The 21047-nt window shown below is 41.8% G+C and overlaps 1 protein-coding gene across 2 annotated transcripts in view; it reads right to left on the bottom strand.

Moving 5' to 3' along the window:
• The window catches only part of MORC2 (MORC family CW-type zinc finger 2), a 70860-nt gene extending 50493 nt beyond the window's left edge, over nucleotides 1-20367 (bottom strand). Inside the window, exons 1-7 of one of the 2 annotated variants that reach the window (XM_072983632.2) lie at nucleotides 20161-20367; nucleotides 11538-11591; nucleotides 9321-9355; nucleotides 8019-8087; nucleotides 5188-5278; nucleotides 777-885; nucleotides 9-168 (exon numbers count right to left, since the gene is read on the bottom strand). In XM_072983632.2, the coding sequence (XP_072839733.2) occupies nucleotides 9-168; nucleotides 777-885; nucleotides 5188-5278; nucleotides 8019-8087; nucleotides 9321-9355; nucleotides 11538-11591; nucleotides 20161-20228 (586 nt within the window). In that variant the 5' untranslated portion in view covers nucleotides 20229-20367. The remainder of the gene's footprint in view (nucleotides 1-8; nucleotides 169-776; nucleotides 886-5187; nucleotides 5279-8018; nucleotides 8088-9320; nucleotides 9356-11537; nucleotides 11592-20160) is intronic. The other variant, XM_078381565.1, reaches the window with a different exon arrangement.
• Between the last annotated feature and the right edge of the window lie 680 nt (nucleotides 20368-21047).

Below are 21047 nucleotides of genomic sequence, written 5' to 3'. Positions count from 1 at the left end.
ATCCTCACCTTTATCTTCAGGAATCTTGTTAAACTGTTCCATCAGTTCTTGCTCAGATTTGAAGGGGGAATACTTGTAAATCAGCTCGGTCTCAATGGCAAATCTATCCAGATTGTCTGACAAAGGCTCCCTAGTACGGGCATTCCACGTGGGCAGTGGGACAATGACCTACATGTCAAGGACAAAATTTTAAAAAATATATTCTTTTGAGCATATTGAGTTCGCTCCTGTCTCCGTATCATCACTGCCTCCAAAGATTGTAAAGGTACCAAATCAAAACTAAATGTACTAAGCTCAAATACTGTAAATCTAGCACCTTTTACTTTCTGAACTGTGAATTTACAGTAGACTAACACAACGCTAAATGTAAGTGAGCTTTTTGTACTTGTCAAGACTTGCGAAGGAAAAAAAAAGCGCACAAAAGTGCATATGTGCAAGGCTTACAGGATGCTTCAGAAGAACAAGGTATGGATTTTAAAAATGCAAATAGCTAAAAACAGGTGTAACTGAAAATAAAATACAACCATGTTCTAGCCAACCAAGGAATTGTGTCAAGAGAACTAAAATACATAAATACAGACATCAGAAAAAGGACACAGAGGATGGGAGGAAAACAACGGTAGTGTGACCAACAGAAGGAAGTCAAGATGCAGGATACCCTGAACAGTCTGCTTCAGTCACTTCACACCAATCTGTACATGTATTGGAAAAAGGTGGTGTAACTCAGTGACAGGCATGTATAAACTGATTTTTAAAGTCATAAAATACTTGCGAACCTCATCAATGCCTTCCTCCTCGTGAAATGTGCGGGACAAGAAAAGGCAGGTCATGGTGTTGTCCTTCTTTGTGAACAGGATAAAATCCTTCCCAATCCGCATGGAACCCCTGTGAGTAGATTTCAGTGTTACAATATATATATATACATATATCAAGAGCTACTCAAAAGCAAAATAGATTCCAAAGAGTGTGACACGGTTTACTGGAACTACAGAAGAGACTTTGGTTTATCTCTGAAGCTATTATGGTTCTAGTGTGTCACTTTAACATGCTACGCATTAATGATAACAAATGACAGCTTCAACTACCCTACTTCATTCAATGGACTAAATTCTATTCTATTTCTAAGGAAAGCAGACGCACTGAAATGAATGAACACAGTTAATCACCACATTTAAGTCCCATTGAGCTCTACAGGTCTCTCTAGTTGGCATGATAATTGGGTTTAACTATTATCTCAATATTTAATAAGTTGACATTTTCAAAAAGATGCATTTATTTAATGATTTTTTTAAAAAATATCTGCCAGGTTACCTAAAGAGATATGCATACTTCTTAACAATAACAGCAATCTTTATAGCAGTTGCTCATTTAATATTACACACTTTTGATACGGATATGAGCGTTTTGTACTGGCAGCACTTTCTTCAAACTGATGAAAAAATATGTTATGCAAGCATGCATCAGAAAGTTTATGCTCCTATTCACAGTGTTCTGATATCTGCCTCACTACCGTGTTTACCCAAAAAAATAAGACAGTTTGGATTGGCCTCCTCAGTCCCTTCTTTGCAAACTGAAATCTCACACTGTAGCAGCAAGGTTGGTCTGTTGTGGTCATCTAATCAGAGATGTGGAAAAGAACACATACCGTACTTTTCCGTGTATAAGATGATATTTTGTCTAAAATATTTTGATTAAAAATTGAGGGTCGTCTTATTCATCAAAGCGCTTTGATCTCTGCCTTCCCCTCTCCACTTTCTTGCGAAGAAATAAATTCTGGATTAGAAAGGGACGGGTCTTATACATGGGGGTGTCTTATACATGAAAAAATACAGTATGTGGTTTTTGAATGGTTGTCAAAATCAGTTGTCTTCATTTGTGAATCTCCAAAGGATCAGGAAAAAAAACAAAACAATCCATTTTAAACTCAGGTAAGATCCACAAGGACATGAAACTTTTCAAACTCCAACTACTCTGTTGGCCACAGAACTGTATTACTTATTCAAGACTCTTTGCAGCCTTTTCATAATCATAATTCAACTGCACTTTAATATTGCAATTTATTGCAACTTCTGTTGTGTATGCTTCTTTGTTGTTGTTTAGTCGTGTCCGACTCTTCATGACCCCATGGAAAAACGCACGCCAGGCCCTCCTGTCTTCCACCGCCTCCTGGAGTTGGGTTAAATTCATGTTGGTCACTTCGATGACACTGTCCAACTATCTCATCCTCTGTCACCTCCTTCTCCTCTTGCCTTCACCCTTTCCCAACATCAGGGTCTTTTCCAGGGAGTCTTCTCTTTCATGAGATGACCAAAGTATTGGAGCCTCAGCTTCAGGATCTGTCCTTCCAGTGAGCAACTCAGTGTTGATTCCCTTCAAAATGGATAGGTTTGTTCTCCTTGCAGTCCAGGGGACTCTCAAGAGTCTCCTCCAGCACAATTCAAAGCATCAATTCTTCAGCATTCAGCTTTCTTTATGGTCCAGCTCTCACTTCCATACATCGCTACTGGAAAAACCACAGCCTTGACTACGCAGACTGTTGTTGGCAAGGTGATGATGTCTCTGCTTTTTAAGATGCTGTTGAGGTTTGTCATCGCTTTCCTCCTAAGAAGCAGGCATTGTTGAATTTTGTGGCTGCTGTCCCCATCTGCAGTGATCATGGAGCCCAAGAAAATAAAATCCGTCACTGCATCCATCTCTTCCCTTTCTATTTGCCAGGAGGTGATGGGACCAGTGGCCATGATCTTATTTGTTTTTTTTTTAATGTTGTGCTTCAGACCGTTTTTTGCACTTTCCTCTTTCACCCTCATTAAGAGGTTCTATAATTCCTCCTCACTTTCTGCCATCAGAGTGGTACTATCTGCATATCGGAGGTTGTTGATATATTTCTTCCAGCAATCTTAATTCTGACTTGGGATTCCTCCAGTCTGGCCTTCCGCATGATGTATTCTGCATACAGTATAAGTTAAATAGCAGGGGGATAATATATAATCTTGTTGTACTCCTTTCCCAATTTTGAACCAATCAGTTGTTCAATATCCAGTTCTCACTGTTGCTTCCTGTCCCACGTATAGGTTTCTCAAGAGACAGATAAGGTGGTCAGGCGCTCCCATTTCTTTAAGGACTTGCCATGGTTTGTTGTGGTCCATAGTCAAAGGCTTTTGCATAGTCAATGAAGCAGAAGTAGATAGTTTTCTGGAACTCTCTGGCTTTCTGCATAATCCAGCGCATGTTAGCAATTTGGTCTTTAGTTCCTCTGCCCCATCGAAATCCAGCTTGTACTTCTGGGAGTTCTCTGTCCACATACTGCTGAAGCCTATCTTGAAGGATTTTTGAACATAACCTTGCTAGTGTATGAAATGAGTGCAACTGTACGGTAGTTGGAGCATTCTTTGGCACTGCCTTTCTTTGGGATTGGAATGTAGACTGATCTTTTCCAGTCCTCTGGCCACTGCTGAGTTTTCCAAACTTGCTGGCATATTGAATGTAGTGCCTTAACAGTGTCATCTTTTAAGATTTTAAATAGTTCAACTGGAATGCCATCACCTCCACTGGCCTTATTGTTAGCCATGCTTTCTAAGGCCCACCTGACTTCACTCTCCAGGATGTCTGGCTCAAGGTCAGCTACCACACTATCTGGGTTGTCCGGGATATCTAAATCTTTCTGGTATAATTCCTCTGTGTATTCTTGCTTCTGCTGGGTCCTTCCCATTTTTGTCGTTTATCATGTCCATCTTTGCACAAAATGTTCCTTTAATATCTCTGATTTTCCTGAACAGATCTCTGGTTTCCCCCGTTCTATTATTTTCCTCTATTTCTTTGCACTATTCATTTAAGAAGGCCCTCTTGTCTCTCCTTGCTATTGTTTGGAAGTCTGCATTCAGTTTTCTGTAACTTTGCCTATCTCCCTTGCATATTGTTTCCCTTATCTTCTCTGCTATTTATAAGGCCTCGTTGGACAGCCACTTTGCTTTCTTGCATTTCCTTTTCCTTGGGATGGTTTTTGTTGCTGCCTCCTGTACAATGTTATGAGCCTCTATCTAAAGTTCTTCAGGCACTCTGTCCACCAAATAGAGTTCCTTAAATTTGATCTTCACTTCCACTGTGTATTCATAAGGGATTTGATTTAGATTATAGCTGACTAGTCCAGCGTTTTTTCCTTCTCTCTTCAGTTTAAGCTTGAATTTTGCTATGAGAAGCTGATGATCAGAGCCACAATCAGCTCCAGTCTTGTTTTTGCTGGCTGTATAGACAGCTTCTCCATCTTTGGCTGCAGAGAATATAATCCATCTGATTTCGGTATTGCCCATCAGGTGATTTCCATGTGTAGAGTCGCCTCTTGTGTTGCTGGAAAAGAGTGTTTGCGATGACCAACTTGTTCTCTTGACAAAACTCTACCAGCCTTTGCCCTGCTTTGTTTTGAACTCCAAGGCCAAACTTACCTGGTGTTCCTTTTATCTCTTGACTCCCTACTTTACCATTCTAATCCCCTATGATGAGAAGTATGCTTCTTAGTTATTTGTAAGTGACCTTGCATCCCTTTACTGGGAGAACAGCAAGGTAGAAAAGAAATGAGATTTCATAAAGATGGCAATCAAATTCTTCTGAGTGAACTCAAGAGACAGCGACCTTGATAGCCACTATCACTACAGGTTGTTCCAGAAAGGAGCACTGTAGGACGGCCAGCCTGTTTTTCTCTTCGGGGGAATGAGATGACAAGGTTCCAATTCACACACACTTGACATCCATCCCTACACAGCTGCTGTATATGGTTCACCCAAGATACAGAAACCTCATGTCAACAGAAAGATCATCGCCACTGATAAAGCACAGAAACCTATTTTTGGAAATGCCTTTTCACATAATCTATCACAGAGTAATGTCAGAATGTAATTCTTACACCTTGACTCAATTTCTCAAGAAAGATGTAAATTTTTTTAAAAAGGCATACAGAATTTAGGTCTAGTTGTAAGCAAGTAAAAAAACCAACCAACCAACCAAATAAACATATTCAAATAATTAAAACTTTTATCTTTCCGAACATCTCCTACCAACATAACAATTCAGGAGGTTACTCTTTCTAGTTTGGATTAATATAGCAGTTCAGTCTTTAAGATGCCCCCACATTTTTGTCTTCTTTACTTTTTATTTTTTGCCTGAAATTCAGGAGGTTGGCATCCATATACCTACGATTTTAAGCCATTCCCATATTGCCCAATCTGAGTGGATTCCGGTGAGCGCTTAGCAGATTTACCAAACTGGATGACACTTGCAGCATCATCTAAAAACAAGCAAAATCAAGGGTGTCAGTACCTATATTGTAAACATCACTGATTTCTTTCCACTGTGTCAGATCACTACATATCATGTTCCTTAGAACAAAGCATAAGGATTATCAGTCTAACACACAACCCTTACATTCTGAAGGACACCTAGAATCTTCCAAATATGACTGTTATTGATCTAGTTTTTTTAAAAAAGCACACACACCCTTAAATCTGCTATAGCATATCTAAAGTGGCAGAAAACTGTTAGTACAAATTTCCACTAGAAACACCAGGAGTCATACAAAGACATCCTGTTATGGCATAAACTACCATTGTACTGCAGAATGCAATAAGATTTTGGCTTACTAAACCTTGCTACTAGAAACCTTGGACCAGAGTCAAGATTTGAACTTAGCTAAAGCATATAGGACAGATAGCTGTCTAACTTTCTCAGGTGCTTCCAGTGTTGGAAGCTCACGTCTCCTGAGGTAACCGGTTCCATTGTCATACTGCTCTAACAGTTATAATTTTTTTCCTAATTTCCAACCGAAATCTGGCTTCCTGTAACTTGAGCCCCTTATTATCCTAAACGCTGGGATGATCGAGAACAGATTCCACCCCTTTAGTACTATAATTTTTCAAGTATTTGAAGAATGCAATCATATCTCCCCTCAGCCTTCCTTTTCTCAAGGTTAAACATGCCCAGTTCTTTCTGTCTGTCCTCCCAGGGCTTGGTTTCCAGTCCCCGGATCATCCTTGTTGCCCTCCTCTGAACTTGCTCCAGTTTGTTGGCAACCTTCTTAAAGTGTGGTGTCCCAAACTGGGCAGAATACTCAAGGTGAGGTCTAACCTGTGCTGAATAAAGGGTAACTAGTACCTCACAGGATTTGGAGACTATACTTCTGTTAACACAGCCTAAAGTAGCATTTGTTTTTTTCCAGCCACATCACACTATTGACTCATACTCAGCTTGTGATTTACAACAATTCCAAGGTCCTTCTCGCTCATAGTATTATTGAGCAAGTATTCCCCATCTTGTAACTGTGCATACAAGGTTTGTATAGTTTTTGTCTGCTCTGCTACACTGATGGGGTCTCACCCTCTGAAAGTGATCGAAAACAGTTTAAAATAATGTTTGTTTTTAAGCCTTAGTTACTAAAAAAATCGGGATGTGGTGGCGCTGCAGTTAAACCGCAGAAGCCTCTGTGGTGCAAGGTCAGAAGACCAGCCGTCATGAGATCGAATCCACATGACGGAGCTCCCGTCGCTTGTCCCAGCTCCTGCCAACCTAGCAGTTCCAAAGTATGCAACTGTGAGTAGATAAATGGCACCACCATGGTGGGAAGGTCACGCCATTCCGTGTCTAGTCGTGCTAGCCACGTGACCACGGAAACTGTCTACGGATAAATGCTGGCTCTACAGCTTGGAAACGGGGATGAGCACCACGCCCTAGAGTCGGACACGACTGGACTCAATGTCAAGGGGAACCTTCACCGTTCTCAAAAACAGGTTGTTTCTTGTAACACCCACTCTTTGAATAGCTTTCTTTTCTGATGGAGGTCTCAGAACTACCTCTTTTGAAATCCTTGAGACTGAGAACCCCCCCTCCACGGGACAACCCCAGGACAGGTTTCTTCCCTCCATTTACACATTTTAGACATCACAACTGCCAGTATCATTCATTGAAGGTGCTGAACAGGTGAGGAGAGCTGACTTGTATGAATGCACAGAAGACAATTCAAAGAACAGACCGCTACAAGAAGCAACCTTTTTTTTCTTTATCGTGGTCCCTATGCCTTCATGTTGATGAGTGAATAGCCAGCAAGCTTATCAACGGCGCCTACTCAGCTCCAGCAGCTGCGTAGGTGCCTGCAGTCGCTACAACACAGTGGAAGTGACCCACAGTGTATTGCCATCCAAGCAATAGTGCCAAATAATGGTTGATGGTTGTGATGATGTGGTAGCTCTGCACAACGCCCATAAGCAAACTCCCTGAAAAGAAAAGGTGTCGAGGTGGCCAAGTGTTTGTGGAATGACTCCTAGGTTTGACTGAAAGTTTCTTGGTCTGTTCGTAAGTCATTATATTCGGCTTAACAACCCAGTACTGGACAGAAGTGGTTTATGCCCAAAAATATGCAACATGAAGTTGTAGAATTTTTCTAAATTCAGCTGTTCTTTGCCCATAAAAGGTCAAAGCCTTCCATCGGTCAGACAACAGAATTGAAGGAGATGGAAAAACCATTAGCAGCATAACATTCTGCAGCAAGGGGAGTTCTGGTACTAAAGAAGCATCATTCCATGCAGGAGCTTATCTCAAGTGCAGTGAAGTTATGGCTTGTCTGAAAGGGCTAAACATTCACATGAAACCACGCCAACTGTCTCACTAAATCAATACTCTGTCCTTCTCACAATATTGGGATTCAAAGCAGTTCATATCCTGCTTAAAAGCTGATGATTTTATCAAGCCATCTTCTCAATGGCAGTCATTCATCACTGTTTTTCTAACTGCAGCTGAAAATTCCTACAAAAAAAATATACTTTCTTGGTAGCACACGTTTCATTGTTTATTTTTTAAAAAGCACCAGCAAACCATTTTTTACTTAAAGATGACTTCTGAATACACACCAATGCTCTATTTAATTATACTAAAGCAATGGGTTATCTTTGGGCAGCCATTGCAATCAGTTGTAAATTATATACATATGTACGTAGATGCACAGACATAAAGGTTTTCCTCTACACTATTTTACTTACTTGGATCCATGCCTGCGCCATCATCTAAAAAACACAGCATGAATCCCCCTCTCAGATCCTCTCGGCGTTCTAGAAGAAGAGAAGAATGATCGTTTACCATTCTTGCCTGGCTTTGGTAGTTAGGCCAAACATTGTCGCTGCCCCTTGGGAGTCCCTGACCTCACGTTATATAAAAGATAAGCCCATTCCCCATCTGGATGGAATGGAGAAGTCATCCACACGGCTGTACCAGCCTGCTGAATCCTGTGAAAGCACATGATTCTAACCCTGTTCCTTGGTTCCCAAACCAGGGAAGAAGTCCGATGCTCCTCTTGTTAAGCTTGCCAGAGAATGATGCAACACCTGCTCTAACAAATACAACAGTGGATCCAATTCAGTGCCAAACCTGAAATGGCAGGGAAGTTTAAAATGGCATGGGCTGGAAACCAGAACAATATCCACTACTTCAGAAAAGGAAGATGGCATGTGCAGCACAGCTTATTACACTAGACAGCCATCAGCAATAAGGGCTAGTAAACCCAACTGCAATGCTGACATGATACTCATGCCAAGTCATTTTACCTTTGTGAAATCTATCCACCAAATTAGCAAAATGAGAGAATACACATGCAAACTCTGATTCTGTAAAACCTCAGGTATTGAAATAGTAGTAATTCTATGCACCTAGTTTTTCCTAAACCATGCACAGCATTTGTATTTTGTCATTGCAATACATAGCAGTAGACGGAAATGTTTAAAGGCAAGTTAAAACTGGTATTAGATAGAAAAAAACCCTCAAGCATTCGGGTGCATGGGCTGTGCTTGCCAACCTCAAAACTTGATAATGTGAGAATGTGTATTTTAGACTTGTAGCTAGATCTTTAAATGGCGTACAAGTAGCACCTGGAACAACCCCACCCCCTGTTGTGTCAAATAATTGCAATAAATGCAATAATACTTTCCCACTAAACTTTTTCTTACTGAGACATTTAACATAGGATAATACTGTGTACCCTTGCAAAATTATTTGAATGTGGAGCTTAGCAATCAATTATAAGTTAATGTGCGAAATGAAAATAAGAAGAGGAATTGTAAATTCTAATGATTTTAAAGATGTATGGAATTCATACTTGGAACATGTTTTTTTGAAGGGGAAGGGCAATATGCCAGCAAAAAAATCGATATATTTTTGGAGAGCTATGGGGTGAAAAGGGATATAAATGATACTTCTGAACACCTAGTCCCAAGGGTGAAGGTGGCACGGGTCCAATGTGTAATTATAAAATTGTATTTTAGTTTTTAACAAAAAAATTTTTAACTTACCAGCAAATATATCTATTCTTGTGGCATCCGCATCTCTACAAAACAGCAAATGGTAAAGCTAGTTTTCAAAATACCATATGAAGATGAAAGACTCTAATGCCTGCTTAAATGCAATTAATATTATAGAATCATAAAAAAGTGAAGTTGAAAAGGGCCTACAAGGCCATCAAGTCCAACCCCCTGCTCAAAGCAGGAATACCATCAAAGCATATCTGCCAGGTGATTTTCTTCTTTTTCTTTTGGGGAAAAAGGCGGCATAGAAATATTTTAAATAAAGAAATGATGAATACAGTGGTGCCCTGCATAGCGACGATAATCCGTTCCAGGAAAATCGTCGCTATCCGGAACGAAAAACCCCATAGGAATGCATTAAACCCAGTTTATTACGTTCCTATGGTGGAAATACTCACCACTATATGGAAATTCTCCATCCGGCCGCCATTTTCGCCGCCCGGTATGCGAGGAAACTGTGCGAAAGCGCTGCGGGTGGCCGTTATTTACCCGGCAGCCATTTTGGAATCACCGATCAGCTGTTTTCTAAACATCGCAATGCGATAATCAGTAAGCGAAACACTTACCGATCATTGCAATGCGATTTTTAGCCATTAAAACCGTCACAATGCGATCGCAAAATCCACATCGCTATGCGGATTCGTCGTTAAACGGGGCGCTCGCTATGCGGGGCACCACTGTACATAAATTTCAGTGTGAACTGAAAGGGATAGGAATTATTACAGCATATAGATGCCTGAACAGGAGCCCTCCTCAAGGGTGCCTTCTTATTTTATTCACTTCTGATCAATGAAAATAGGTGTACTATATAACAATGTTAAGGACTGACTTGTATTCAATGTTGTAAACGAAACGAATCCCCTTAACAGCATACCCAACGTAAAACACAGTATTCAGCTGTTACAGTGAAGTAGCATATTTCTCAGCCACTTTTATTAAATTTGGGTCTTAAAGGCAAAGAGGCCTCCTTAAACAGCCAGAGGCAACTGGAACATGATTAACTGTTCTCTGTGCCTAGTGGAAGCATAATATGAGACAGACAAAAGGCCTCAGTCACATCCCAAAAAGTGCTCCAGGACTGAAATACCATATATTTTACTAAGCACGGCAACCTCATCTTGTTTTGCACTGCAGATAACTACTTTTATAAGTACAAAAATGCATTTGTGATTGCAGCTAACCTCTCAATACAGAAAGACATCTGAATAACTGCTTTAAGGCGACCCAAGTTCATTGGAAATTGTTTCATTATTTATACTTCCAAGCTCCTCCACAAGTTATGTGTTTACAGTATTTTTTTAAAGCTTTGGATCTCAACAGCAAACCAGGAGAAACAAACGACAGCCCTTCACAAAATTATCATTTCAGAAGAAATAGAAACTCTTCATCATTGCTAGAACCAATCTGTTGGCTATCACACTATTTCAATCAGATAGATTTGAACGCCATTCATCATAATGCAAACTGTTGAGTGTGCAATGAAGCTCAACATTTAAAAAAAACTAAGATCATGGCAACTGGAGCCATCACTTCCTACTCGTATCACCCGATCTAGTCAGGAGGGGCGACTGAGGAGCCGAATGCCAAGGGAAACCCGGAAAGAAAAAACACTGCCTTCTTGGCAGTGGCTCCCAGGCTCTGGAACACGCTCCCCCCTGAAATTCGTCTGGCCCCCTCACTGAGCATTTTCAAAAACCAGCTCAAGACCTGGTTATATAGACAGGCCTTCCCTCCAGGCACTACGTAACTTTCTCTCTCTTTCCATCTTTATCTACTCTGTTTTTGTAAATGTTGGAAATTGTTATTTCATATTGTTTTTATTCTGTGTTTTGTGAGCTGCCCAAAGTAGACTATGTCTAAATGGGCGGGATATAAGCTCAATAAATAAATAAAAGCATGTATACATACACATACAGGCACACACTTCTTATAGGATGTCAGATTTAATGTAGCCAGAGAATCACCTTAAGTACTCTGAACAGGCCCTTCCTATAGGATGAAATCATCACTCACACATACAGTGTGCATCTACACAATTTCTAACTATGTTATCGGCCAGAATCCTGTTGTGAAAAAGACACAACTTGTGGCAGAAGTCAAACCTGACATATTCATCCATACCACTTGAATGGAAAATTATGACCCAACTGAACAAGCCATCCACCTAAACAAGCACCTGCTGCAGTTACAGCCTTGGTCACATACCTGGCATTATCTACAAGCTCAGCAAGGGCACCAAACAAGAATTCATGGGTAGTTCTGCAACATCAAACAGAGTCAGTGAAATTACGTAGATGCTAAGAAATGTTGTAAAAATTATATATTTCAAACTGTGTCATCAAAATGGCTTAAATATAACAAGGACCATTTCTGAAGTTGAGATGAAAAATGAAGTTATGTGTTTATATTAAGACCATAAAACAAAGCAGTCACCACCTTCGCTGTCAAAATGTTCAGTATACCATATTTTTCACTCCATAAGACGCACCTGACTATAAGACGCACATAATTTTAGAGGGAGGAAAACGGGAAAAAACTTCTGGCTGTCTGGGTGGTGCTGCGGTACCTTCCCTGTGGTCTGGGTGGTGGCAGGAACCATAGCCCAAGTAGTAGTCATGGGCTCCCCACTCTTGTTTATCGTTACCTGGTTCCCCCCGCACACCCTTATTTTGGGGAGAGCGGAGAAGAGACACCTCAGTCAGTCCCTGATGGGCGTCCTGAGAGACAGGAGAAAGAAAGGAGGGAGGTGGGAAGGGAAGAGGAAGGGGGAAGCGTGAAGAGGAGGAGCTGCAGCCGCCGTGTGAGCAAACGAAGGGCTGACAGGGCGAAAAGCAAGGCGAGGGCAAGAAGAAAGCTGAGACAAATGAGCAGAAGAGAGGAAAGCTATGGAGGGGAGGAGGAGCTTGTTGCGCTCCCCCATTTCAAGTCTCCCCCACATCGCATTCCGCTGCTGGTGGTGGTGCGGGATAGTGGCAGGCGCCCCTCTGACATTCAGGTCCCAGCCTAACGAGGACGTGGAGAGATGAGAGAAACCCGGAGCGGGGGGTCAACGGAAAAGGAGGAGTACAGCGGCATAGGTTCTGGGAGGTCTGCAACCATTTTTTACAGTATTCGCTCCATAAGATGAACACACTTTTCCCTCCACTTTTTTTGGGGGGGAAGGGGAAGTGCGTCTTATGGAGCAAAAAATACGGTATATTCAAGGCTGCAGTGAGGTTCTAACAAGACTAATTCAGAATCCGAACATGGATTAAATGAAAATTTTCCCTGAGAACATGCAAGTACTATCAGATATCAAGAGATGTTGCATAATCTTTGATCAGACATTTCAGATAATCATTCTTAATATCTAGCACATACGTAGCATTAAGAGGTTTGTCTTTGTTAATCAACTTCTGATTTCACAGATCAGATTTCCAGAAATGGAAATTCTGGACGTCCAAGTGATCACAAATCTTCTTCACAGAAACACATCTTGACAAATACTGCTAATGTAGAAATAAAAAGTACTAATCCATGGTTGCATTGGGTCTCTCAGTGCGGTAGAAAAATATTCCTTCTGTGTCAGGCCCATCAACTTCGGTCACTCTGTTTAAAGATTCCTAAGCTTGGTATCCTTGCAACTGCTACTGCAACCTCCTGAGGAAGCGCCCAGTTGCAGAGATCCTGCTTTCGTCTTTTCCTTACAGAAGGACATCCATGTTTGTGTATCCGCAGTTCCTATGCATTCCTGTATTGTCTTCTTACCGTTGTCAGTTAGTACACCGTTGTCTCATCCTTTATCAAAGGATTTTGCCAAATGCAACAAATCTTTTTTGAATGTATCCCCGCAATTTCCTCTCACTACTCTCCATAGAAGCACTGGCTTTCCATGGTATCCTGGCACTTATAACATGACGCAACAGAACATCTGCTAAAGCTTAATCCATAAAAAAGACAGAAATTTCAGGAAATGGTTTATACAGCAGTGATACTTCACTCCGAAGCCTCTACATATAGCACTTAACAGCTAAAGTCATGTAGCATAGCAATGCATGTCTAATACACAACTGTGGAATAGAAAAAAGTGGTAGGATGGAAAAAATATCCACATCACACATCCGCAAGAATGCTGAGCAAAAGTCTTGATGGAAATAACATGATTAACTGTGCAACTGTGATATGAACGGTGAAATAATGAACAGTATAATCAACTGTGCAATGCTGGTTCCCTGGGCAGAACGCCTGACACATGTCTGCAGATGTAACTTGATGTTACGCCAGCTTGAAGAGAATTTCAGCCAATATTTTCAACAAAAGCACACAACTGATAGCAAGAAGTATTGTATACTCTATTTGGCAGCGAGCTCTGAAATCCAGTAGCACCTCGGTTTCAATAGACTTTGCCTCAAAATAAGACTGGTTAAGGACTTTACCTTAGATTGCTAGCTGTACTGAGGTGCTTCACAAATAAACGTCACCATTTTTCAAGGACTTAAGAACAATCCTATATATGTTTGGTCAGTAGTAACTGCCACTAGATTCAGCTAGAATGATGCCAGAGAAGCCAAGCATCACTTGTCAGCCCTTTCTATTAGCTTGCAAGTCCTGACACAAATTAGTGTTATTTCATCTTGATTTTGTCATCAACTCTGGTTATTACCCAAGTTTCATCACAGAAAGGGGACACATAAAAGACGGGGTCCTGCTTTCCCTTTCTAGTTACCTGTTTTATCTCTGTAACTATATGAGACATTACACACATACATATGCATGCACGCACATTGACCAAACAAAGCGTTTACTCAAATACCTGAAGAGTTAACTGGCTTCCATCATCCCTGTAATCAGTATTTCTAATTATGGCGTTTTATCCATCCTCCTAGCTGATCTTTCAATGTACAAGAAACTCTGGAACTAATAGAACATATCTCGTGAAGAAGTTCCTTGAATTATGCAGCTCAGTGACTTGGACACCTGGCTGCAGAACCAAAGGTCAAGAGTTCAATTCTTCGCTGTGCTCCTGGAAGAAGAGACAGCTCTGAGTAGCTTTGGGCAAGCTGCACAGTCCCAATTTCCTAGACTTGTTTCAAATTGATCAGTTTTTATTATAAGCCAATAATTCCTTTACAGATAAATTACACTGGCTAAAATCCTGCTAGTTATGTTTGTTGGCATAACTCATCGGCATAAATTTTCAATTTAATAATTTACGGTTCCCACCACTGAACACTTTTTCTTGAATGAACACCTTAATGTGGTGAGATGTTCTGAATGGGCCAGGCCAGATGACAGCAATGCCTTCAGAAGGCATGGCCCGGGATGCCTAGCAGACTCACCTAAGGCAGAAAGGTCTAAGCTGGAAGATCACACCACAACCCCCTTCTAGAACAAGCCCAATCCAGATATTTGAGTCCCGCTTTCTACTAAGCACCTTTTTCATTTTGACAGGATTTAATTTCTGCTTGTTCATGCTCATCCAGCCCATTATTGAGCTCAGGCAAATGAGCTCAAGTCCTGACTGCTTCCTCAGTGTTGGGGCAAAAAGAGCAGTAAAGCTGGGTGCCACCAACATATCGCGGAAATGTTGCTGTAAAGTTTCACATGACCATTCCCAGCAGTTTCATAGAGGGGCCATAGTGGAGCCCTTAGGGATGCCAAAGGCTATGGTCCCAAATAAGGCCACATCAACGTCAGCTTCTGCATACTTTGCGACAGGAAGGATCAAATTACTGTTATCACAGGGCACCACTGTATTCCAGGCCAGCCAGGAAATGGAGCAGGATACCATGGTTAATGGTACTGAACGCCACTAGAAGGTCAAGAATGAATAATGTTGTGCTTCCTTGGATCCAGATACTCGACATCACTCAGAAGTGCTTGGAGTTGCAGAGCACCACACTCCCAACCACCTTAGCCCAAAATGGTAAATTTCAAACTAAGCCTAGAATTAATCAAAACTTCTGGGTCAAGGGCAGGCTTCTTTCCAAAAAGGTTCCATTATGGCTTCCTTTAGACAGAGAGATGGATCCTTCTTTCAAGGAAACATTTATGTCCTCCTTTAGTCATATTATCAGTCCCACTTGGGCAGATTTGATTAGTCAGCAAGGACAAAGACAAGCGAGCAGGTGGTAGTTCTGACCATCCACCGTGCCCATGTCCTTGAGAACCACAAGCTGAAAAGAATCGCAGCTAAAATGACAAGCAGTTTCTAAAATGATGTCAAAATGGCCTGCCCCAATATAAGAGACCAAGCCAAGGCGAATCTGACGTTGTTTGCGGAACATGTTTCTAGTCTGCTTTGTGCAGATGCAATACTAGCAGAGACGTATGATTTTCTTAGTACTTTCAGTGATGACAACTTCAAAGATGTTTCATCTGTACTATTTCATCTAGTAACAGTACCAGAATGTTTTAAAGGGTGGTTTTACAAAGTGGGACTTGAATGCAATAGCACCCTCCCACTCATTTTCTAGCAACACTTAGGTAAAGGGCTGCTACCTCTCACAGCTCTAATTAGTAGTCACTGAGACATAACATTCATGAATTTGGAGAGGCCTCCAGGGCAATACAGAGTGGCCATCATGATGTATTCTAATAGTGCATCCCTTCCTTTATGTACTGCATGATTTTGCTATAAGCGAAAAGAGCTTCATGCAGGAAGGAGCAGGGGTAAAAATATATATCCAAACTATGTTCTGCCTTCTTACAGATGTTCAGAATCTATAATTTATAGGGATTATGAGAACTGTCAAAGAAATGTCATCTTTCTTGCTCGCACAATAACTCTACCATTATCTCTAGCCGCCTAGAGTGGTCACATTGACCAGATAGGCGAGGTGTAAATTGAATAAATACATAAAATAAATATCTACTGTAGAGTTAATCACAGCTGTAGATAAGCATATACAGGTGTACCTCGGTTTACGAATTTAATGCGTTATCCGGAATGTTTCATAATGTGAAAATTTTCATTTCTTTCCTTACTCCCAATAGGCTTATTCTTCCTTACTCAAAATAGTTGGATCTACTCAGCTTTTTAAAACATCATCAAATACAGTATTTTTCCATTTATCTCTCTCTCTCGCACACACACACCACTTTTCTAACCCCCAAATTAAGAAAACTTAGCTTTGAGGATTCAGCCTCTGGGCTCAGAACGGTCAGACATTTTGAGTCCTTGTTGAATCTGAACCTACAGGCCCCACCTCCAACAAGGTGTGTTCCAACTGGTTTGTTCAGCATCAGCTGACATCAGTTCCATAAGGCTTGTGACTGGAGGAAGCTAAGCCTCCTTATTGGAGGCAACTAAGCCTCGTGCTTGAAGGAAGCCTGTTTGCAAAGCCAAAATATGGGCTGTTTTCTCCTCTCCTCAGCTATCTCAGCTTACATCCATGTAAAAGACACCCCTCAATTTTTAATGTAATGATTTTAGGGAAAAGTTGCATCTTATACATGGAAAAACAAGGTATTTTGATATTAAAAATGCCAGCACAGCTTAACATTAAAATACTGGAGTCAGTAATTCAATATATCATTCAGTATCTCTTACTAATCCTTACCAGTACAGCAAAACCCACAAATGTACTGCCAAATGGCTAGATTTAACTAATCCGGCAGTTTACAATTGAATTATGCAGACTGCACACTGCCCTTCCAAGCGAGCTGGGTATTCAATTTACGAACCTCAAAAGGATGGAAGGGAGTCAACCTTAAGTTGTCTGAGCCCACTGGGATCAAATTCAGGTTGTGTGCAGAGTCGTAACTGCAGTTTAACTACTGTGGCATCGGGCTTAGACATATGATTCTTACATTTCACTGATGTTGCATGGATCAAACTAAGGGCTCTCTTGTTTATAGCAAAAGGCTATGGACGGATGAAGTTGTTAATTTGTCCTCATGTCAGCCTAGATATCGCTTGTCACATTGGCGACATCTAGCTGTTCTTTTGTTATTCTTTCAGCATTGAAAAGCGCAGTAAAGACGGATTACTTTCTAGCAAAAATGGAGATATCAAGTGTTGTACTTCCAAAAAACCTAACCAAGAAGAGTAGTGGGCCACTGCTACTAAGGAAGACTGCAAGATAATTTTCTCCTTCTTGTCTTCATTGCACATTTTTTAAATCTGGCAGAGTTTAAAAACCAACCAAAACATTAGGACTAAGTGACCACAACAACTTCAGGAAAAATGACAGTATGGACTTTATACATCAGTATCATTCATTTCCCTACTGCCAGAGTACTGCTTGTGTCCTCAACAAAACACACAAACATCAGCCACATTCTCTTGCCAACAGTTGTAAGCTATTTATGAAAAACTTACTTCCGGTCTGGGCACAAAAAACTAGAAAACAAAACTTGGGACTGCTAATCTGTGCAATAGATAAATCTTCAAGAAACCCCTCAAGTATCTGATCCATGTACTAGAATCTAACTTGATATCACAATGACCCAACTTTTGAAGGAGAAAAAACATTCTAGAACTTCTTCCTAGCAACAATCGCTAACTTCTATGACTGCAGGGCGCGAAAACACTGGTGGCGGCCATTTTGTGCACCCGGCGGCCATTTTGGAACCCCCGATCAGCTGTTTAAAAAAACATCGCAATGCGAAGATCAGTAAGCGAAACGCTTACCGATCATCGCAATGCAAGTTTTTGCCTATGTAAACACTGCAATGTGATCGCTTTTGCAATCGCAAAAGTGACATCGCTATGCGGATTCGTCGTTAAACGGTGCACTTGTTAAGCGAGGCACAACTGTACATGGATTCCTGGAGTATTTTCTTTTCTTAGTCATATTATTCAGCATGTGAGATCCTTCAAACATATTTTAATAAAGACCTACTAGAGATGCGCATGAACCACCAGTTCAGCAGTCTGTGCCAGTTTGTTTAGAGGCCAACCAGGTGTTCAGCATATCAAAGCCATGCCCTCCTGAAATGGGTGCCCACTGTTCAGCCGATAAATGAACCAGCACAAACTGCCAAAGCAGGGTAAGCAGATTGAGAATAAAACTTCTGCTTGCCTTGGCATGGTTTATAAAACTGATAGGATTGGTAAGTCAGCTGGCGCTTCCAGGGGTATACAGTGGACCCTCGACTTACAGACTTTTCGAGTTACAGACTTCTCTGGCCGCTAAATTTAGATTCGACTTGCAGCCGGAGAATCGACCTACAGACCAGAAAAAAACAAAACACCAAAATGGAACAAAAATGGAACAAAAATGGCTGGTTACTGATTAATCGGTTTTCAATGCATTGTAGGTCAATGGAGACTCGACCTAGACTTTTCGACCTGCAGCCACCATTCCAATACAGAGAGGGTCCACTGTACAGGAACAATACAATCTGTAGCACATGAATGTCACATACATTATTTGAAACATTCAGAAAAATTAATTTAAACCCAGTTGGACGTAATTATGGTTTAATGTCAAAATAAAAGCAAATTTAACTCATCAATAGCAGTTTGTCAGTACTATGACCAACTAAACTAATGAAAATAAAACGAAAACATATTTACAAAACTCCAAAGCCATCTCTGAACTGCCAGTTTCTCATGATACTGTGAAATACACAATATTCTCTTCTCAAAAGAAACCTTTACATATATAGATAACCCCAGAATTTTTAGGAATAATTCCAGCTCAAATTTCCTTGAAATATTTACCTATCTCTTAAAATGACAACATCGTTATTCGGACAGAATATAGACTACCTAATCGCCCCCACGAGAAGGGAAGGGTAAATAATGTCTGAATATTCCCTACCTGGAAAAGACTGAAGAGTAACCAAAATTCAGAACTGATTTGAAAGCACACAATTCTTAGCTAGTTGAATAGCTCTGTGGTTTAGGTACAGTAGTAGTTCAGTTTGCAACTGCCTCTGTTTACGTAATTTTCAGTTTATAAACTGAAATCCATAAGAAATAAAGCCCTGGTTTATGTTGTTTTCTTTGTTCGCACTACCAAAAGGGTTTTCCCAGGGCGCACTGCGCCTACAGCACCACCCTTCGTAGCGCAACTGGCATTTCAGATTGTGAAATTTCCGTACTATGTAAGGTCGCGTAGAACTGATCTGTTTCGCAAACCGAGGTACTACTGCATCAGAGCCGGAAGTTGGAGAGTTAAATTTCTCCAAGGTACCTCCTGTGAGTAAAGCCAGCCTGGATGGCCTTGGCTAAGCTACAGTCCCAGGGTGATCCCCAGAAGGGAATGGTAAACCATGAGTATTCTCTACCTGGAAAACCTTTAAAAAGATCACTGTAAGTCAGAACTAACTTGACGGCACAGGATTATTAATCAACCTTTAGCTGACTAAACACATACTAGAATATAAAAGGATCACAGAACCATCTGTGTAACAGAAAATGAAGGAAGTACTATCTTGCATTCAATGGACGCTTCTTTCCCTCTGATCTTCAAGTTATTGCACCTTCAATAGCGTTTTTCTTTGCCAAAGTGATATATCCTCTTAACAATGCCTTGGTTTATCTTTATCATTTCAACCTAATACTTCTTTTTGTTTCTGGCTCTCATGACCAGAAATCTTCTGGATGACGTTTTCAGTACCATACACACAGACTGAGCAGATCTGATTCTTCCTGGGCTTCTCAGACGATGCCGAATCCTCCTTTTGTTTTTTTTTTCTTCATTCCACGATGATACTTAACTTCCAGGCCTTCCAATGAATCTTTGACGTTCCAGCTTTTTTTTTTTAGCTTTCTAGATTAGCAGTTATTGCCAAGATGCAAAGAAGTACGAAGAAGAGAGAACCTCTTAAAGCTCATGCTCGATTTCGAAACCACCCCTCCTCCTCAGCTTTCTTTCTTCCCTCCCTCCCTACTCACGAGTTGGTGTGGAGGTACTCGAAGGTCAACTGAGCGCGCTGGAGGCTGCTGTAGTTGGAGAACGCCATTCCGTCGAGAGGGGGCAGGAAGCCCCGCCCACAACCTCCCTCGCGCGTGCGCGCGGAGGCAACCCTCCCTCCCGCCAAGCAGACGCGAGAGCGCTGCCACGCCCGACTTATTACTCTCCCCCCCCGTCAGGAAATGCGGTTTCCTTTCCGGAACGAAGGTTCCAGAACCTCGCTTTTTTTTCTTTTAAAAAGGAGGGAGGCGCGCGCGCGCCGCCGTTTCTTTTTCCCTCTCACATCGCCGCCGCAAGGGTCGCGCGCCGACCCCGGGTTCCCGCTTCTTCTTCCCCGCGAATCTTTTTTCTCTCGTCTGACGCCCTCCTTCCAATATTTTCTCCACAAACGTCCCCTCAAGTCCGTTCTTCTTGTCGCCTTATCTTGAGGCGAAAAGGGGGCTTCTTCTCTCGAGCCGGCGTCGCTTTCTTCTCAGTTCCCTCCCTCGCCTTTTTTTGTTTCGTTCTCTTTTCTTATCCGCCCGCTGAGGTAAAAACTCTTTATGGGCAGCAACGCGCCCGTTTCGGCCCTTCCCGCGTCCTCCGGCCGCCGCCTCCTCCTCCTCAACCGCGCGGCTCCTTTCTCCCTCGCACACTGCGCTGAGGAGAAAAGAGGAAGGCAGGGCGGAGCCACCCTCGTCACGGCTTCCCCGCCATTGGGCCGGCGGGCCCACCTGACCCGCGGAACATGGCGCCACGACGAGAAGAAAGACCTCCTCGTCGTCGTCTTTTGTCTCTTAATTTGGGGTATCGGGAGCTGCGCGCGAGGGGAGACTCGGCTGCTTCTCCTCCTCCTCCCCGCCTCTAAGTCGGACTGCGCGGCCGTTGG

The sequence above is a fragment of the Pogona vitticeps genome, chromosome 14, assembly GCF_051106095.1.
Source record: "Pogona vitticeps strain Pit_001003342236 chromosome 14, PviZW2.1, whole genome shotgun sequence".
NCBI classification, from domain to species: Eukaryota; Metazoa; Chordata; class Lepidosauria; order Squamata; family Agamidae; genus Pogona; species Pogona vitticeps.
Note: the sequence above shows the minus strand (reverse complement) of the source record. Positions and strands in the feature narration are given on the sequence as shown.